Consider the following 20,818-nt stretch of genomic DNA (forward strand, 5'->3'; position numbering starts at 1 on the left):
ATTGCCAGTGGAGATTCCCTATTGCTTATGGAAAGCAATATGTGGATTACTAATTAGTATGCCAAATATTGAAAGCAATAAGCTGTCACTTCAGCAGTCTGGCAGCGCAGTTTTTATTTCTATGAAAATTTCGAAGAGGCAACATATCCCATTTACACATATGCCGACTGGATTTTCATTTCGGTAATATTAAATTTAGTAGAGTGAGACGGTTGTGTTTAATTGTAAAAATAAAGTATATTATCCAAATAACATTTCTCCAAAAAACTAATATTTAGTTTAAGTCTTAAATTTAATAAATTTATATAAGCATAAACAAAAATATCATTGCTCTTATTAAATGTGCCACAATTATTATATAGTTGTCCAAAAATATGAATTCTTAATTTTCCCAGAAATACATTACGTCCTAAACGCATGACAACTGCGCTGTCGAATTGCTGAAGTGACAGCGCATTGCTTTCAATATATGCTAATTAGTACTTGTTGTTGTGCATACTAATTAGTATTCAATTTATTGCATTCCATAAGCAATATGTAGTCTCCACAGGCAATAGTCACTGCTATATAGTTAGCAAGAATGATAGAGAAAGAGATTACGCAATGCGCATGTTTGCTTTCAGTCAGCTGTTCTTGCTGACGTCACGGTTGACTTATTATTCGCCCGCGCTATTGAAAGTGAATTCGAATTGTGTTTTCAAGTGTTATATTATTTGTTAAATTCTATATTTTTAAAATGCGTTGTGCAGTGTTCGGTTGTAATAATAACAATGGTAAAAATACTGCTATGGAGTGGAGATTTTTTCTTTTCCCTAAGGATAAAGCCGCATTAAAACAATGGATTCAAATAATGTACTGGAACAGATGACGGAGCTGGTTTCATCAATGAGAGTCATTGGTAAAAATGGTTTGCTTCCATTCCAAAAAGGTAATACACAAGCTACATATATATGTATGTATTTAGATAAGTTGATTTTCTACAGTTTTTGATTTTACTTATGATTTACAGGTATACTCCAAAGCAATAATGCTTTGAAATTGCTGCTGGATGACTTAAGACAGCAGCACAAAATTGATTACGTTTTGACCTATCGATTGAACCAGGAGGTTTTGGAAATTTTTTTGGCGTAATCAGGTCAAAAGGCGGTCTTCACGATCACCCTGACAGGCAGAAGTTCAAATATAGGCTGCGTTCCTATATACTTGGTCACAACGAAGGAGCGATCCCAGAAGAAGGCAATGTTGAAGTCGACAACATACCAGATTTGGAAGGAAATTACTTATCTCTAACCGGTAATTATCAAAATATTACACGTACATAGTATTATAAACCTAAAACTACAGAAAACATTATTATATAAAATTGTATTGATGTTAACAAATGCAAATATGTACTTACATACCATCTAAGTTTTTGCATAGTAACCACTGTTTTTTATCCTAATTATACTAATAATAATAACTAACAATTTATTCCATTTATTGATACGCATGTACATATGTATGTATGTTTATTATATTTTTGCAGGTAATATTTTTCAACGTGTGTCAGTTGATCTGAATTCCACTGACCCAATCGAAAAAAATGATGACTTGGAGATTCTCAACAACGACGGACTTGAGAATTTGGCAGGGTACATTTGCCACAAAATCGGTAAAGACAACCCCGAAATTTGTGCCAATTCCGAAAATTGTTCGTCCCATACTTGAACCTTTCTGAAGGAGGACCCAACAGATATGTTGATGGAGCATTTGAGAGCCTTGCAAGCAATATTTGACGACGTCAATGGTAATGATTTGCATATATGTACAAATTATGTCCAGAAACACATAGATTTAAGTGATTTTGTAAATTATAGCTCGAAAATAAAAGAATTATTTTTCAGAGCTAGAATGTATTTTAGGATTCGTTCCTTAAATAAAAACATAATTGAACATATGTTTAGTAAAAAAAGAAAATTAAATAAAACAATAAATTGATACTTGGTTACAAAATATTCAATCTTTTTTTTAGGTAAATGTCCACTATAAAATATTCACTTATATTGATATATTTTATTAATATTCACTTATATTGATGTTAAATTTGATGATATTCATGATTTTGTATGCCTGCAATAAAAAATTGCTTCTTATTGCAAAGAAAAACAACCAACTGAAAATCAGCTGATTGTAAGTTGGTCAACCGTGACGTAGATGCGCAGAACGAACAAAATTTGAACTCGTCATTGCGCAATCTTTGTTTCTATCATTCTTGTATAGTTAGTATACAATAAATGTTTGCCTGTCGAGATGCGAGATGAGAATAAACATCTTTCACCACCGTATACTTGGCGAATAAATTGATCATTTCCATAAATTAATGTGTGGAACAATCGGGAATTAATTTGGGAAATTTCGGGAAAGTCTTTTTATAATTTGGGAACGAACAGTTAATTAAGTATCATTAAAAACATATTCAACCGTATACTTGGCGAATTTTTGAGGGAATGGCGAAATTTATATTGCAACAGACGTAAAATCATTTGGGAATTATTAGGAAAAATTTTTTTAATTTGGGAAAGCGATGTTATTTAAAAAAAAATGAGATTATGTAGTCTGGATAATTCTGGTGAATAATTTTCATTAAAAAATGTTGGAATGAAGACTTTAGTATTGCAGGGTCAAATACTCGTGTAATCGATGGACACATTCTATTGAGTTCTACTGAAGTCCATGGAAATTGCTTAAATCTCTATTAGGAAATGTGTCCTATCTAAGTGCAATAATCTAAGAAACTCAGAATGATGGAGTATTTCTCGATAACTCTGTTGTGAACCAAAGAAGATGTGACATTTAGCAGATTCACAAACTGAAGCATCGGCACAAGAGAAATTTTTCCAATGAATTCTGAGCAATGGTCCTTTGTAGAAAAATCTGATGAAAACATCTCATTAATTTTTGTAAAGATATTTGAAGACTGTTTCATCTCTCTGAATCAACCCAAGGTTCCCTATCTAAGGTCAATCGTTGCCATTCTATCAATAAAAAAAATTCCATAACCTAAATCCTATTTGGATACCCCCACTACTCATTAGAGCGAGAGGAGGGTTGAGTCCATCACGTGACCCAGTGTCAGATTTTTAAATAAATTAAAAAAAATATTTCCTTATAATTCCCAAATGATTTTACGTCTATTGCAATTTAAATTTCGCCATTCCCTCAAAAATTCGCCAAGTATACGGTTGAATATGGGCTATGTTCGTAAATGCATCATGACTTGCAGCATAAGCAACAGTAGCAACACTGTAAGTTTGACGTTTGATGCTTCTTATACAATTTTTGACAATTTGCAGATACATTTGTTTGCATTTTTGAACGCGTATAATACTAAAATCGAAATTTTGCTGAATCTAACACTGGACGAAATTTGTGAGCAAAGAAATGATAGATTTTCTTTAAATTTAAGAAAAAGAAGGGTATTGAAGTCAAAAAGAAAAATTTGTAGGTACAAATGTTTGTCTTTTAAAAGACAAAGTATTTATAGAACAAACTTTCGGGATTTTTAAGAAACACTTTTAAATTATATTGAAGCTTCGAGCATTAAAGCCACATCTAATGTAATACTCGCTTGCGCTATCTTACACAATTTTATCATAAATAAGAGAGGTTATTTTGAACATATTAACGATACAATAACACATGCCGATATGGAAACCAACAATGAAATCGAAGGAATTCAAGATGCCCCCATTCGCCGTGTTGGTTCAGATGATATCAATGGAATCGATAGAAGAAACTATTTTACCACTCTGTTTTCATCATAAAAAATTTACTTTACCTCACCTTCCTTTATTTGAATAATTTTTTTTATTACTTTTTCTGATGAACTTCATTTTAATTTTTATTGTTTTCATTTACTTTTTTAACTTCGGTTACAACTTTCTTCCACAATACATTTTTTTTCCTTCTACCCGATTTAAATTCGTCCTCCATATTCAACCGTACTCTTAGCAATAACTGTGTCTCCGCATTACTGAGATTTTCACTAAAAATTTAAAAAATAATGATTTATACAATTATTATTAACATAATTTAACTAAATTTCAATACAAAAATTAAAATAAAACAGTTTTGCACTTTTCGTCAGACATCGTAGTTAAATGCAGTAGACAATTTTTTGATAGAAATTATGAGCGACAACTAATAGAAGTGTTGTCTTTTTGAACGCTTGATTATTGCAGTGCTGCAATATTGGCATTTCTGAACGTTCTGTTTGTTATGCAATCGTCATGATGCGCGTCATGATGCATTTACGAACATAGCCATGTTTTTAATGATTCGCCATTCCCTCAGAAATTCCCCAAGTATACGGTTGAATATGTTTTTAATGATTCTTAATTAACCGTTCGTTCCTAAATTATAAAAAGGCATTCCCGAAATTTCCCAAATTAATTCCCGATTGTTCCATACATTAATTTATGGAAATGATCAATTTATTCGCCAAGTATACGGCGGTACATCTTTCCACCCATTTCTAACAATGAACAGTGATTTTGGTGGTTTGACAGGTCTTTTTTCGTATCTACACAAAAAATATAGGCTGCTACTTACAGAATTGGAAAATCGTATCAAGTCAAAAAAATTATCTACAATTTAAAATCTCAATTTTAGAGACTGGTGACTGTATCACAGTACCGAATCGCTCGGAAAGCCTTAATTTGTGACTAGTTACTATTCGCAACACGTTTCGAGTCTTTAGTAAAAAAATATTGTCCCAAATTTGTGATCTGATAGTTAGCAGGTCACAAAACTAAAAATATCTCTTGTTTGCCATTTTGAATATACTGAACAGAGATCATCCAGAGAATATAAAAACATTGAAAAGATGAAAATTGAATTTTGTATGATGCTCGATTGAACTGCTAACAGAGCCGAAAAACTTCAACCGGGGAGTTCACCATATTCGCTGCTATTTAGCAGAAGTTTGTATAAAGGGAATGTTTACTTACAGGGGATCGTCCACTAAACGACAAATATGGTAGAAGTAAAAAAATTGGAGAAATTCTATTTTTTAACACAAATGTTTTTTTTTTTTGTTTTTTGTAAAGATACTGCCAGGAAACTGGTAGCATGCACGATTCATATTGTCCTCTAGAGTACACCTCTTTTGGGACCACGCCCAGACAGTAAAAAATAACCATGCTGGACAGTATGCTTACGTACTAAATTCTTAACTCCGGCTGCTGTACCTTGTATTCGGATCTGCGAGATCGCTGTTAAGCACTACTTCACAGTGCCAAGCTGGGCAATAACTGCCTCTTCACGACCTACCACTAGGGTTATTCATGTGGTCTTATGCTTCTCCGCTGCCTTTCTTTCATTGTGAGTTCTTGGAGCACTATTGCAGCCCACTCTTTCATTTTAGCCCACACCAGCTGTGATCGATTTCATTTGTTAACTTTTCTATGATGTTTCTCTCCACTGCATACTTCGAGCAGTAGAAAAATATGTGCTCTGCGTTTTTTTTTTTTGCAGGTATTCCCTGAAACAGCAATGGCCCGATAAGAACTGTGTTAAGTAGAAATCTGTCACTCCGTGTTGTCAGTCAATCCAGGCAGGTACATTCTTAATTATTCTATATGTCCATCTTCCTTTTTCTGCCGCATCCCATTGCTTTTGCCACTAATCGAGACTTGTCTTCCTCTCCTTTTTTCGATCGTCAGCCGTTAGGCGCCTATTCATGGCATTTGTTTTACAGTAAACACTACTTAACTTAGAGGCCATTATATCCGGTGGCATAAGACCAGATATGAAAGCACTCGCCTTGTGCGACACCGTCCTAAACGCACAGGCAACTCTAAGTGCGCGTAACCTGGACACAGCCTTTGCCATATTGACACAGGTTTTTTGACGCAGGGCTGTTCCCCATAACGGAGCTGCGTACATAAGCATTGATTGGCTAACTTTAGCCAGCAGAGCTCTCCTATTTTGTGTTGGGCCACCAATGTTTGCCATGATTCTCGAAATGACCGCAGTCACTGTAGCCGCCTTACCACAGGCCTTTTCAATGTGCGCCTTGAAATTGAGCCTCGTATCGATCATAACGCCAAGGTACCTCAATGCATTTTGCGTTACAATGTTAAATCCATCAATGTTCAAGGTGGGCGTTTCTAGCCTTTTTCTGCTCGTGATGAGCACTGCCTCTGTTTTTCACCTTCAAACTGCAGCTTAGTACTCGTAAGCCAGTCTTTAATTTTCAACACGGTCTCATTGCATATGTTCTGTATCTGGGAGAGTTACGGCAATGTCATCCGCATAGCCAATTATCTGTGCTTCTTTTGGCAGCGGTAATCATGACATCCCGTCGTACAGCACATTGCATAGTAATGGACCTAGTACGGAGTCCTATGGTACTCCACCTGTCACCACGCAGGTTTTTGGACCTGTACGGTATTGTACAGCAGCAGTATGTCGAGTTAAAAGCGTTTTTCACGTCAAGTGTAACAACTGCGCAGTATTTTTTTATCTTCATGCATCTATCTGGTGCCCTCTATGGCCTTGGCCACAATGCCCGTCATTTTTCCTTTTGCGTCTAAGGTGGAGCGATGTCTTCTAAATCCAAATTGGTTTTCAGATGACCCTCACTCTTTTTTCTAGGTGATCATACAGAGTGGGCGATACGCACTCGGCTCACCCGCCGGTTTGTTTGGCTTTTGAAGAAGAACCAGCGCTGTTTCTTCCAAATTTTCGGAAAAACTCCTTCATTTAGACATCGTGTGTAGAGTTCGGTCAAAATCCTCTTGCTATGGTTGATGGTAATTTTCAGTGCCTTGTGCGGGATGCCATCAAGTCCTGGTGCCTTTGCGTTGATAATCTTTCCGCCACTTCCATTACCTCTTTCTCGTCGACAATTGGAGATTCCATCACGGTTGGTATCGTTCTACTCGATTGGGGTTCTTACGTTGGGAAAAGCGTTTTCACTACCTTTTCTAGGAGGGTCAGACAGGTTGGTGACGAGAGTCCACCTTTTCACATAGTTCTTTAAAACTTGAGGATAGCCTTCTTGAGATCCTTACGTTTATTTTTGAAACTTTCTCGCAGTCTTGTATGGTGTGGCGTCTCTTGACTTCGTTGGCACTATGCGGGCCTTTGGGTTATTTTGTGTCTTTTCCTACACATAGCAGCTTAACAGGCTTTCCATCGGACTAGTTCATCGAGAATTCTTTCGTAATATCCTTGCAACACACTAGGGGGAATATAGCAGCTGTAGAAATAAATGCGACCAATTTTCACTCGCGTATAGTAAGATCTGCCCAGGAGCGGCTTATCTTGGAAGGCGTTGCTCGCACAGTACCTTATGGCAGCTTTGTTTTCTTTGGCGGAGATCCATGTGCCAGCGTCAGCAGCTCTTGAGCAGCTTCATATTGATTTAGGTTAATTTGTACAACTCTCATTTTATCTTTTTACACGCCGCTTAATATAGAGGACACTTCCAACTTCTGATCCGGTGACCGGTCTCCTTTTACCTGCTGCTTTTGCATGCTGCATACGACGGGCTTTTATCAAATTCCTTTGCGAAATGCCTCTTTCCACCACACTTAGCACAACATTTGCTTTGATCATCCTTACTCGTACATGCCCTCGCCAGATGGCCGTATTCCAGGCACCTGAAACACTTTCTGAACCTTGCATATCTCCCTTTCATATGCTCCCGTGTTCTTCGTCTGGGCCTTCTTCATTTCTAATAGTATTTCGCCTTTTACCGCCTTCCGGATCTGAGAAACATCCTCTCCAAGTTCCTTTTTTGAACTTCCTCTTGGCTGGCTTTCTTTTTTGGCGGGGTCTTCCGCGTCAGCTGCTCAACCTCACTGACCAGTCCGTCGTGCCTGTTTTTTTTTTTTTAACCTTTCATCATGCCCAAACATGATGAGAATTTGGGTGCGTGCAAATGGTCGATTAAAGTGATATCACGATGGTACAGCCCACAACCCCAGCCAAGTGACTAGGACAGGTTACTCTATTGGTCGACGGCAGGAGCAGTGTTCCCGTAACGGTCCTGATTCAACCGATGTTGCCCTGTACCGAATCGATCCGTGGGCTTAAAATTCGATACTCCGATCGCTGGTCGGCCCAAGAAACGCAATCCCCATTAAATATCACCTTACATGCATTCCTAAAAATCAGCGAAATAATATTTTAGTTTGGTTTTTAAACAATATATTTTCCTCATAAATATTTATGTATTTATATTTCATACTAATAGAAATTAAATTTATCACAATATACAAATAGAACTTCAACTAAATTATTTTTATATACATACTCATGTTTTTGCACATGCACACATCTGCGCATTTAGAAATTCAAATTATAACTCATCACTGATTGATTCAAATAGACATACATGCATACATACATGTACATTTGTATACGTTGCCGAACAAATAATGCACAAGTATACATACATACTAATGCGTTAATATGTAACAGACAAAAAATTTAAACATTGTTCTACAAAACCAACAATTGTCGCAAATAGCATAAGCATCACAGGTCAATATGGCAGCCAAATTGCCGAAGCCCTAATGTAAAAAATATTACAACAGCATTTCATTCATAAACGCAAGCGCACATTCAACAAGCGATTTCGATTCATTCATAAAAACAGACGCGTAAAATCTCCCCGATCATGCCTTTGCCTATAAGCGTCTTTTCGTGACGACGGCAAAAGCTAAAAATCATAAATTGAACAACTTTCTGATGTTTCTCTAGAAGGAAAACTGGCAACTCCGCAAACTCACAAAACACAGAAAAGAGTGAAAAAATTGACAACCTAGTTCTTGTCGATTTAAAATATTTTACAAATATTTACGCTTTATTGTAGGCGAAGCTGTTCGAGCGGAAAGGGAAGCGGCGGCAATCGGCGATCGTTTGTTAGTTTCTTTTGGCACAGCTCGGATTTTCTACCAACATCGCAATGTTGTGATGCTTTGTCGTCGCATCAGTGCTTAATCATTGATTCTTTGACAAACCGTAAGTTTCGTCCATTGGTTGTCCGAGACAACGGAGATGCGGGAAGATACGTGCGGCACTTTCCTTATGAATGTTTGTACATATGTATATACAAATGTGTCAAAGAAATAATATATGTACATTAGTATCACCTGTGTAAGCATTTGCTTATTTTGCTTGTCGGTCTATGCGCAAGAAATAAATTTTCAAAATTATATTGCGAATAAGATGAATCTGCAGATATCCTTCAGTATGTATTTTTAAATAGTTCATTTATTCATTAAATTATAATTAAAAAAAATGAAATATAGGAAAAATTTTCACTTGAGAGGTTATCAGGGGTGTTGTGGGATCAAAGAGAGAATTGCTCAGCTGTCAGAATTGCAAACCAATTCTGATTTTCATTGGCGTCACGGAATCTGTTTGGATTTTCAGCTTGGAATCAGCTGTTTACTAATGTGACAAAACTTGCGAGTGAATACATTTGGAAGAAGTCCTATTAAAGTTTTTAATGAGTTCCGATTTAAAGGAAGATTTTAAGAGATAACATTTATCGAATGAATAAAGACGCATTTGGGTGTTAAATTACGTTTTGTAAGTCTTCTTTAAGAGGGGAGCCAGCTTTAGAAGCTTCGGAAAAATCGATTTTTTTCCCAAATCTTTTTAAAAATTATCTAAGAATATGTCCTCAAAGTTATAAATGGGAATTCGAAATATTGTCGAAGCTAGAGGGGAAATAGAAAGCGAAAACATTGACGCGCCATTTCTCGGTTTTTCATTTTTACGATATTTCTTAATTGGCGAGCAGGATAGAAAAAAACGAAACGTCATATGGAATTGGGGCCAAGTTTATTATCTTTGGCATTAAATTATCTTCTATTTAAACTAAAAAAACACTAAGAAAAGTTAAGTTTGAACATATGTTTAAACAACGTAAAGTAAAACCTTTTTTGTCCAAAAAACACTTTTTTTAATTTTAAATTTTTTTGGAATTATACACTTTTTTTGAAATTTTCTTAGTTCAACTAGAACATAAGTTAATAACAAAGATGAATGTCTTTGAATTTTTTGTTTCCGATAGAAATTCCAATCTGCATACTGCCAGCCGACTGCCAAATGTACATGCGAGATGCATTGGGCAATTGCTTCCCAAAGGCAGAATATCAATATCCAAAAATGTTCGGATGATGATTAAATATATAACTATAAACTCTAGAACTCTCTAAGAGTTTAAAGCAAGATCCCCCCTTATGGTAGAATTAGAGGTGCATAACCATATCCATAGAAAACAGCTGATTGAACCAAATTTACGGGGAACAATGTTTCCAATTAGAGGTGCGTTACCATAACAACATGCCCATAACCATAGATATCAATTGAATTTTGATTTTCGCTGTAACCATAAAAAGCTGTTTGTTGATTTTTTGACTTTTCATTTGAAATTTCGTTTGCATTTTGTTTTGTTCGCCTCATAATTTTGTATTTATAAAGCTCGGATTGTTTTATGTAATGCGATTTTTAAACAGCAATCAAATAATAATCTATTAATCAAAATGGATGATATTAAATTAATAGAATGTGTGCGGAATTCGTCATGCCTATGACAAGAGTCATGCCGATTTCAAAAATCAAGAGAAAAAAAGGCGCTCTTGGAAGGAAGTCACCAATAATTTGGAAGTTGGTGGTGAGTTCAATATAAATAATATAATATTTAATATACAATATGTTTGGACGGTTGGCGCTATTTGAAAGTTTGCAATTTTTAAGAAGTCACATTATTCCTCGTCCGTAAGTAAAATACATTATTACCATATCCATGTAAATAATGAGAACATTAATATTAACAGAATGCGACAAAGTGCGCCAATATTAAAACGCAGCAACGAGAACTATGACTTTATAAACATTTCGTCCGAATCTATATCACAAGATCTCTCGCCGTCACCTCCAATTTCCTCTGGGAAGTTAATTCCGTCCGACCAATCAATTCTGTCCGATCAAACAACAGCAATTCCGTCCGATCAGTCAATTCCGTCTAGTCAGCCAAAAGCAAATACGTTATCAACATCGCGGCCACGAAAGCGAAGAGGCAGACAGCTTGACGAGGTGGACACTGCCATCCTCGGAACAGTGAAAACTTTCCAGGAGGTATGTGAACGTAGAGCGCGTCGAGAAGAGTTTGATGCGGAGATAAGCGGTTTTGGGCGAATGATATGCTCTTCGATTTCAAAAATGAAAAAATCAAGGCAAGCATTGGTGATGCGTCAATGTACTGACATTGTAATGCAAGCGCAAATTGATGAAGAAGAAGAAAGCTTTGTGTATATGAACTAGTCCCTCGATTATGAGAGTTTTTTAAACTTTTATTACATATTACTTTTTGTTCTTTTAATGAGAACGGTTGAATTTTTGAACCTGAAGTACAAAGGATATAATCCATATAACGTTCTATATAATAATTATTTGTGTTTATTTAATTAATTTTTCGTTGTTGTTATTGTTAATCAATATGAATGAAATTCATGTAAATTTACATTTTCAACATTTTTTTTATTGAATTTAATATGTATATTTATAAGTGTTTTACTCTATATGGTTTTGAAAAGATACTGCACCATTGTTCATAAAATAATTGGTGAGGTGTTCTCTGTGGTTATACGCACTGTTTCGACCCCTGCGTCTAAAAGTTTGTGCTGACCGCAATGGTCCCCCACAAGATCTTAATTCGTTTCTCCATTCAGCATTTCTTCCATCTCCGTCAGTGTAATGCTCTGATCAGTACCATCGATTCATATCGTGGAGCATTATGAAATTATGAAGCACTAAACATACTAGTACGATTTTTTCAGCATTTTCAGGATGAAACTCTATTGTTGTTCTTAACACTCTTCACCTCGCTGCCAAAATCCCAAACGCATTTTCAATAACGCGTCTTGCCCGTGATAGTCTATAATTAAAAATTCGTTGAGCTCTTGTTGTATTTACACCTGGATACGGTTTCATAAGATTATTTTTTAAAGCAAAGGCACAGTCTCCAACAAAGTAATGCGGAAACGGGTGGGAAGATAACGGAAGTGGAGTATCAGGTGGTAGTGACAAACGATTTTCTAACAGATCTTCGCCAAATCTCGTTGCATGAAAAATACCTACATCACTCTGGCTTCCGTAAGCTCCTACGCTAATGGCTGTAAAAGTGTATTTAGCATCACATTCTGCCAACAGTACAATACTGAAAAGCTTTTTATAATTATAATACATGGATCCTGAATTTGGAGAGCATTTTATCGCAATATGTTTTCCGTCATTCGCACCTACACAGTTTGGCAAGTTCCACATTTGCGCAAATTCGGTCGTGATCTCTTTATACTGTTGTTGCGTGGGTTCACTCAGATAAATTGGATTTCCCAAATAGCCTCACATGTCTCCAGCACTATGTTTCTCAAAGTGGTCTTTCCGATTTTGTAGCTCCATGCTAATTTTTTGAAAGGAATTCCGTATGCTAAGTACCTAACAATCACCTTAATAAATATAACAAATGTAGTAATAATCACATAAACTTACAGAAGTGTGAGGGACAAACGCTCTTCGGCATGGATTTGTTCCTTGAATTTACACATTTAAGGTGCCATTAACTTTAAAAAAGTATCATACAACTTCCTATTCATTCTTCTATGGGCAAACAATGCTTGTTCATCCATATCTTTCATTTTCAGGAACGTTTTTTGATGGTATCCGTTTTGGAACCTATTAACATTAATAGAATGGACACGACATCGCCTAGTTCGCTTGAATTGCTTTTTTTAGCATATAATGCTATAATATTAAGGAATAATTTATCAATTTCTTCATCACTGCTCATTTCATTTAGTTTGTTTGGCACTTTTGAAATGAAAACAAAAATTCCGAATGAAAGATCAGCTGATTATGGTTATGGCACCAATAATCGATAATAGTAAATATCGTTACGGTTATGACAATGGTTATGGGTATGGCGATATGTTATAGCACTACATAACTTGATTTCTTAACTTACTTTTCAAAATTGGTTTCCGTGACACCGAAAACCGATACATATTCTGTTTCGAACATTAAACCAATAATACTATGTTCGGACCAACAACGAAAACATGTTTTCGTGGGAAAAACTGGTTTTCGCACGAAAACTTGTGTTTTCGTCTATGTAAAATCTGTCAAACGAAAACACAGTTTCGCTGAAAACTATTTTAAAACTTACATTCCACTCATTATAATCGGTGCCTCCTCTAGTTTAATCAATTTTTTTGGAAGACATATTTTGCCGGCCCTAAATTGTCACTTGATATTTGTTTACATTGCATATACAAATCAGTTGTCAGTTGAATATATTATTATAATATTAAAAAATGGAAAAACAAAAATACAAAAAAAAGAAATTTGTGGAGTCATAGGGCAGAAGCCCTACTGATTGAATCGCGGCAAAATAAAATTAGTGCTCTTCGCGGGCCAAGGAAAAATAACCACATAGTGGATGAAATGACAATGAAGTTGCAACAACAAGGTGTGTATTTCACGGCGAGTGAAATCAAATCAAAAATGCACAATCTTTCACAGATATATAGGTAATTAAATAAAATTAAGGAAAATAGAGTTATTAAATAAATATAATGTTTTACAGGAAGGAGAAGACATCAGTCGGGTCAACTGACGGTTCTCCCTCGCAGTGGCCACTGTATGAAAAAATGAGAGCCGTACTGTTGCCGTACGTCAGCTACAACGCCGAGAGCTTAGTGGAGGAAAGCTTTCAAAGTAAGAAACATTTGTTTTGTAATTCAGTATAATATTTATATTTACATACATCTATACATTTTTAAAAAGGTTTTACTGACTCCGAACCACTTCAAATTTCGGTGGAAACGGCTGCGCCTTATACATTTGTTGCTGCATCTCCATTGCCACCACTGGTTTCCCTACCTTCGCCCTCAGCGATGCCGATGTCGCCAACCGATAGTTCTTCATTAACAATATCGTCTCCCGAGCCGAGTGATTCTGGAAAAAAAAAGGAATCATTTTCAGAGCCTGATATTAAAAAAATGTGAAAGAATTGAAAAACAGCTCGAGAAAGCAAATCAGGAATTCAATGAAACCAGCAAAAAATTATAGACATGACAGAAAAATTGGTTGAAAACGACAATAAAAAAAACCAACTGATGGAAGAATATCTGAAAGACTCTAAAGAAACAGATAAACGATTGCTTGAGTTTCTAAATAAATAAAAAAATAAATTAATGTATTTTCTTTTTTGAAAATGTTTAACGTTGACAAGAATTAGTTCAGCCTATTTAGTTATAATTAAAATTATTTTTATATGGAAAATAAAATTGAATTTTGTTTTGTGTTTACAACTTTATCTTTGATTTAATCTACATATAGGTAATTGTGTAAAATGTAGACATTGTGATGCAATATACACATGTACTTACCAAAATATGTACAAAGTGCTGTCCGAATCGTTTCTCCATTAATTGGGTCGTCAGATGCATATGAAACATCACACGGATTTTGGCGTCTAGTCTCCAACTCTTCCAAAGCGCGTAACCATTTAGCGTTTAGCGTGCCGTTGTTATCATTTAAAAAATTGTGAAGGACGCAACATGCTTTTATTATTGAGTTCGCACTCCGTAAAGAGTTGTCAATTCCTTTTCCGCCGCGTCGAAAGCGAGACTTGAGGTGTCCAAAAGCATTTTCGACCACTCTACGTGTTTTCGAAAGAGTGTAGTTGAATACCTTCTCACGATGATTTTGATTTACGCTAAATGGATACGGTTTCATCATTTGTTTGGTAAAACGAAAAGCCGAATCCCCAATAATAAATACTGGCACATTTACGCCTGAAATGTCTTGAGACATTTCGCTTAGTAAAGGACAATTATCTATTTATTTCTTAAGTCATGACGTCTCATAAATTTGAGAGTCATTACATCGAACGGGACTACTTTATGTAAGTAAAACGGTGTCTGAAAATACATTGCAAACATTACTTATGTATATTGAGTTTTTAGACTTTACTTAGCATCAACCAATGCCAATAAAAAGGGGGAATACCATCCTTTATAATTATAATAGTCCACAGCTTCGTCAGATGATAGGTGAATCTCAATGTGGCATCCGTCTGTAAACAATTATTAGACCATTAGCGCAAATTTAAGATTTTATAACCAATATTTACCAATTGCTCCTAAACATTGTGGGAATCCAATTACCTCGAAACCAGTCACCAATTCTGTTATATTTTCTCTGTTTAGAGGCAACATTTTAAAACAGGATGGATGCAATAATCTCCAGATTTCGGTGCAAATTCCAGTAAAATTTCGCAAACCGTAGATTTTCCTACACCGAACATGTTGGCGTTACTCCTATACTCTGCAGATGACCCTAATAGTGCCCATACTCGACCACACAAGTGCGTTCGATCGGTATGAATTCGTTTGCCCATACACGACACACAAATCCATTTTGCGTTCGTTCTTCACAGAGTTAACATGTGCGACAGGCAAGCGGAACATTTCTTGGAATTTATTTCTAATGTAGCATTTTTATCTATTTCATTGTATTTCGTTAATAAGTCATTCCAACTTTTATTTTTCTTACACTATGTATATGTATGAGCGCTTAGGCAAAAAGCGAAAACTATGAAGCGTGATTTCTCGGTTTGTCATTTTTACGATTATTCTTAATTGGTGGGCAGGATAAAAAAAAAACTAAACGTCGTATGGAATAAGGGCAAAGTTGTCATAAAATTTTCTTATATTTAAACTAAAAAAAAAATATTAAGAAAAGTCAAGTTTTAACATATTTTTAAACAGCATAAAGTAAAATTCTTTTGATCAAAAGCCACTATTTATTCAATTGTTAATAAAATTTTAAATTTTACACTTTTTTTTGAATTTTCTTAGTTTAACTAGAAGATAAGTTAATAAAAAATATGAATCTCTTTGAATTTTTGTTTCCGATAGAAATTGCGACCTGCATCCTGCCCGCCGTCTGAAAAATGTACATGCGAGATGCATCGGGTAATTGCTTCCCAAAAGCAGAATATCAAAGATTTCGTATCCAAAAAATTTGTAAGAGATGCTCAAATATATAACTATAAAGCCTAGAAATTTCGCTTGAATCAATTATTTCTTTCCCTCCCAAAAAAATCCTCAAAAAATCGATTTTTTGAAGCCTCGAAAGCAGGCTCTCCCCTTAACACTTGGCACTGTCCGCGATCTTCACTGTTCGGCGACACGAGAGAAATGAGATTTTGTGCGCCGACAACGCCATACACGATAAACATGTTCGCGCACCGATCGTAAAAAATCAAACATTTTCGCGAACATGGATCGGTACGCGAACAAGACCATACACGATAAACCGCAAGCGCACACATACCGATCGAACGCACTTGTGTGCTCGTGTATGGGCACTTTAAAGCAAATAATGTTATAGCCACTCTTTTCTCGATAGGAATAGCTTTTCGGTAATTCGTATCCTTTTTTTGTAGCGGGCGTAGGATGTCACATAATTTATCAAAGGAACTTCGGTCCATACGAAAGTTCTCTTTAAAAAAAGCACATCCATTTCGTTGGCAATCGTGTTCCCAAAACTGATTGCTGGAATTAATAATATATAATTGAAAACTTTTGCATCAGTAGGAACATATACACACTTTTGTCCAACATGAATTAATCGGCATCCCAAGGTCCTTTATTAAATCTAATACGATTAAATGTTATTTCTTTAACTCGGCTATCTTTTTTGCCAAGGCATGATGCTCAGTAGTAAGACTTTTCTAATATTTCTCTTGAAGAATTGTCGTTAAGCAGGGTATTTATTTGGCTTCTCAAAGACAATGCTTTCGCAATTAATATCTTTTTCTCAGAATTCTAAAAAATACGATCTTTAGTAATAATTATAAGCAAATATTAAGGATTTCAAAACATACCATTCTTGTTGCTCAAATGTAAACAAACAAATCAATTTTTGAGTTGTCAGTGAAAACTCATCGAAAACACAAATTGTCGGTCGGAACAACTTACATTCCACAACATACAAATGTTTTTTCAAAATGTTTTCAATGTCGGTCCGAACATAGTATAATATCTGAATTCATGACACCTACTACTTTTTTTTTATCGGTTTCAATTCTGATTCCGATAAGTATCAGATTCCACATCACCCTTGAATATTAAAAAATTCTTTGATATTCTCGTAATTATCGATAAATTGGGCCAAAACAAGTCAAAGAAATCAAGATATGCTGACCTCTAAACATTTTTTTATATATCACATATGCACTAGGGTGCTTCAAAAAAAATTTTGAATTTTACCCCCTCAAATGTTAGTGATTGACAAACAAAAAATCCTCCCTCAAGCCAGCCGCTGTAGCTTAACTCTAAGGGGTCGCTATTTGTTCTTTTTTAGGTTCCCATATATTTAACATAGGAATTTTCGTTTTTTCATTCAGACTAACATTTCACCAACCAATTTTCATTTCTCAAAATGAACCATCACATATTCAGAAAGTTCACTTTCAAACTTTAAACGTCTCGATGTGGATTGTGCATCAAAGCGAGGTTCTACAACATATCGCTGATCTGCGCCCATGCCCCGGCGGAAGAGATGAACGATGTGACGGAAGAGAAGGAGCGATATGTTGAAGGACCTCACTTTGATGCACAATCCGCATCAAAGCGAGGTTCTTCAAAATATCGCTGATCTGCGCCCACGCCCCGACGGAAGAGAAGGACGATGTGACCAAAGTTGCCTTTTATGAGTGCTTGGAGCGCACTTATTAGAGCTGCCCCCGCCACGATGTCAAAATCGTGCTTGGCACTACAGTCGGTAAATTCAGCCTCCACGAGGAAACATCCCCAAATGGGTTGAGGCTGATCTACTTCGCCGGGGCCCGAAATGTGGTTATCTGTAGTACTAGATTCCAGCATAAGAAGATACATCAAGCTACCTGGCTGTCCCCGGATAGTGTTTTAGATGTGCGTGCGCTCCGAGGTCCTAACATCGACTCGGACCACTATCTTGTTGCAGCCAAGATTCGCACCCGCCTCTGTGCAGCAAAAAACGCACGCCAACAAAAACAAGGAAGGTTCAACGACGAGAAACTGCAATCACAACAGACAGCCGAACGATTTTCTACTCGGCTTGCACTCCTGCTCTTTGAGAGCTGTCGTCAACAACTCGGTATAAGGGAACTGTGGGACGGCATTTCAAACTCCTTACGTACAGATGCAACCAAAACCATTGGTTTTCGAAAAGTGCAAAAAACAGCTGGTAGGGGAATGTTGGGCCATGGGGGAATCCGGGGCCAGCGAGATATTTTTTTCCCTAGCATAGGTTGACAGCTGCAACCAACTGTCATCGGCTCGTCTCATACTAAGCTCAGTTTCTATATAGCACTCGAGCTGTGAACACGTGTTATAACCTCTCTGTGACAACAAAAAGAAATTCGACTACTTTTTTTCAACTCTGTGTACAGTTGATTTTTTTCACATTTTCCAATAAATTCATCCAGGTAAATATGTTTATAATATTAGTCATATATTTGACGTGTATAAGTGATTTTTCGTGCAGAATTTCAACAACACAATAGTTTTTCAACATTTCCTGATAGTTTCGTGCTCCGAAAAATTTTTTTTAGTCATTATGCCGCGGTACTATCCCAAACAAGAGAAAATTGTTGATTTCGACAACATTTTGGAGGCGATCAAGTCGGTGAAAATACATCAGAACAGCGTTCGACAATCTGCGACGGCACACAAAATTCCGAGGACCAACCTGATGCGTTATATTGCAGCATTTGATGGTGCGAGCATCGACGTTACTACTGCCAATGCCGATGTAATGAAGAATTTGCTGGCTGAAAGCACGACGATGGCCACAAAAACAGTGAGTTCTGCTGGTTTCTTTCTTTTTCTTTCATCGAATAATAAATAATTTTTTTTTATTTCAGATCTTCAACATCGAACAAGAGAAGACGCTGATAAGCTACATTCTCCAGGCCAGCGACATCAACTATGGAATTAGTTTGATGGAGCTTCGTAATTTGCTCGGAAAGTTGGCGCGTCGTATCCGGATCCATGGAACGACAATCAACAGGCGAGTAAGGATTGGCAGTTGGCGTTCATGAAACGCCACAAAAATTTGTCACTGCGAACACCAGAGCAAGTAAGCCAGAGCCGTGCGAAGCGATTCAACAAAGAGAATGTCGATGCATTCTTTGCCAACCTTTCATCCGTTCTCGGTAAGACGCCGTTTGAACCTCACCGAATATGGAACATGGATGAAACCGGGTGCCCGACCGTGCCAACCAGACCTGTCAAAACCATCGCGCGCAAAGGACAAAAGCAGGTCGGCTCATCAACATCTGCCGAAAAAGGCACCAATGTGTCTTTGGCTTTGGCCGTCAGCGCTAGTGGCCAGTCTATACCGCTATTCTTCCTCTTTCCCCGAGTCAACATGAAAGAGATTTTTACGGCTCATGCGAGTGCAGTGCAGTGTTGCGAACGGTTCTGGTTACATGAACTCTGACGTATTCCCTCAATTCATGCGTCATTTCATCAAGCACACCGGTGCTAATGCCGATTCGCCAACCATGTTGCTGCTGGACAACCACGGTTCACATTTATCGATCGAGGCGATAAATTTGGCGTTGGATCATGGCATCACGTTGCTGTCTTTTCCGCCGAAATGCACGCACAAAATGCAGCCGCTAGATGTTGCGGTATTTGCACCACTTAAAGGCATGATGACCGTGAAGCATGATGCATGGAAAAAGTCCAACATTGGTGTCACTTTCGATCTGCATCATGTGCCGCTCCTTGTCGATCAGTGCCTCGATGTTATGTTAACGCCGAAAACCATCAAATCCGGCTTCCGAACAACTGGCATCTACCCGTTCAACCCGCAAATTTTCACTGAAGTTGACTTTGTCGCTTCGGAACTGAGTGGTAAAAATTTGTTCGGTGACGAAGAGAAAGACGCCGACAATCAACGTCGAGTTCTTGCCTCTGGTGATGCCATTGTGACTGCTGCGAATGAGGAGGTGTCAACGTCGGAGGCATCGACAAGTGCCCCAGCTTCAACAAGTGGTGCTGCATCATCGTCGTTGTCTCTTGTTTCGGCTCCACAGCTCCGTGATGCATTGAAATCGGTTGGCCCGTTGAAATTGGGCACACCTGCGCCGAAATCAAAACGTGGCCGCAAGACAATGGAGTCAACGATTTTGACATCGCCTGAGGTTGTCGCAGATCTGCGTGACAAGGCCGAAAAAAAGCGGCAAAAATTGACGAAGGCAGCCGATGAACCAGCAGCCAAGAAGCAAAAAGGCCGTGGCAAATCGAAGACGCCACGGAAGAGAAGCCCGTCTCCGACCGAAACCGACATCGAAGAGAACTTCGATTTTTGCACGATTTGCAAGAAAAAGATGCCGAAGCACGAGAATCGTCAAAACACGGCCCATTGCATCGTTTGTGATCAAGGGGTTCACTTGAAATGTGCAGGACCGAACCCGAACACTTACACCTGCATCCACTGCGAGTCGGAATAATTTTTTTCGCCAATTCCTATTTTTCTTATTATTTATGAATCTCTCTTTCATTTCCATTGATAAATAAACGTTTTTCATCGGCAATAATCATGTTTTAATCGATTTACAGCCCGACATTCCCCACCTTTTTTCAAAATCGCAAAATCAGGTTTTTTGCGCCAATGGCTATAACTTTTAAATTTTTGTAGAATTTTATCAAACCAATGTTATCAAAAGGAAGGTTACGACTCGCACTACAAATCC

The 20,818-nt window shown here is 37.1% G+C and overlaps 1 protein-coding gene and 4 long non-coding RNA genes across 5 annotated transcripts; 3 read left to right on the top strand and 2 right to left on the bottom strand.

Moving 5' to 3' along the window:
- The first annotated feature begins 340 nt into the window (after positions 1-340).
- On the top strand, positions 341-1,689 carry LOC126754700 (uncharacterized). The gene is made up of 3 exons (XR_007666378.1): positions 341-928; positions 1,010-1,293; positions 1,529-1,689. It is a non-coding gene; the product is annotated as an uncharacterized LOC126754700 (long non-coding RNA).
- An 8,644-nt stretch (positions 1,690-10,333) lies between these two features.
- On the top strand, positions 10,334-11,475 carry LOC126754669 (uncharacterized). Its single transcript, XR_007666322.1, has 2 exons — positions 10,334-10,782; positions 10,842-11,475. It is a non-coding gene; the product is annotated as an uncharacterized LOC126754669 (long non-coding RNA).
- Positions 11,476-11,523: 48 nt separating this feature from the next.
- LOC126754670 (uncharacterized) lies at positions 11,524-13,014 on the bottom strand. Its single transcript, XR_007666323.1, has 2 exons — positions 12,556-13,014; positions 11,524-12,501 (listed from the first exon to the last, which is right to left on the bottom strand). It is a non-coding gene; the product is annotated as an uncharacterized LOC126754670 (long non-coding RNA).
- A 106-nt stretch (positions 13,015-13,120) lies between these two features.
- LOC126754646 (uncharacterized) lies at positions 13,121-14,583 on the top strand. The gene is made up of 3 exons (XM_050466769.1): positions 13,121-13,592; positions 13,649-13,779; positions 13,849-14,583. The coding sequence occupies exons 1-3, from the start codon at positions 13,507-13,509 to the stop codon at positions 14,067-14,069; spliced, it is 438 nt and encodes a 145-aa protein (XP_050322726.1). The 5' UTR covers positions 13,121-13,506; the 3' UTR covers positions 14,070-14,583.
- A 1,957-nt stretch (positions 14,584-16,540) lies between these two features.
- LOC126754717 (uncharacterized) lies at positions 16,541-17,037 on the bottom strand. Its single transcript, XR_007666399.1, has 3 exons — positions 16,958-17,037; positions 16,682-16,898; positions 16,541-16,625 (listed from the first exon to the last, which is right to left on the bottom strand). It is a non-coding gene; the product is annotated as an uncharacterized LOC126754717 (long non-coding RNA).
- Between the last annotated feature and the right edge of the window lie 3,781 nt (positions 17,038-20,818).

The sequence above is a fragment of the Bactrocera neohumeralis genome, chromosome 4 (assembly GCF_024586455.1).
Source record: "Bactrocera neohumeralis isolate Rockhampton chromosome 4, APGP_CSIRO_Bneo_wtdbg2-racon-allhic-juicebox.fasta_v2, whole genome shotgun sequence".
Taxonomy (NCBI): Eukaryota; Metazoa; Arthropoda; class Insecta; order Diptera; family Tephritidae; genus Bactrocera; species Bactrocera neohumeralis.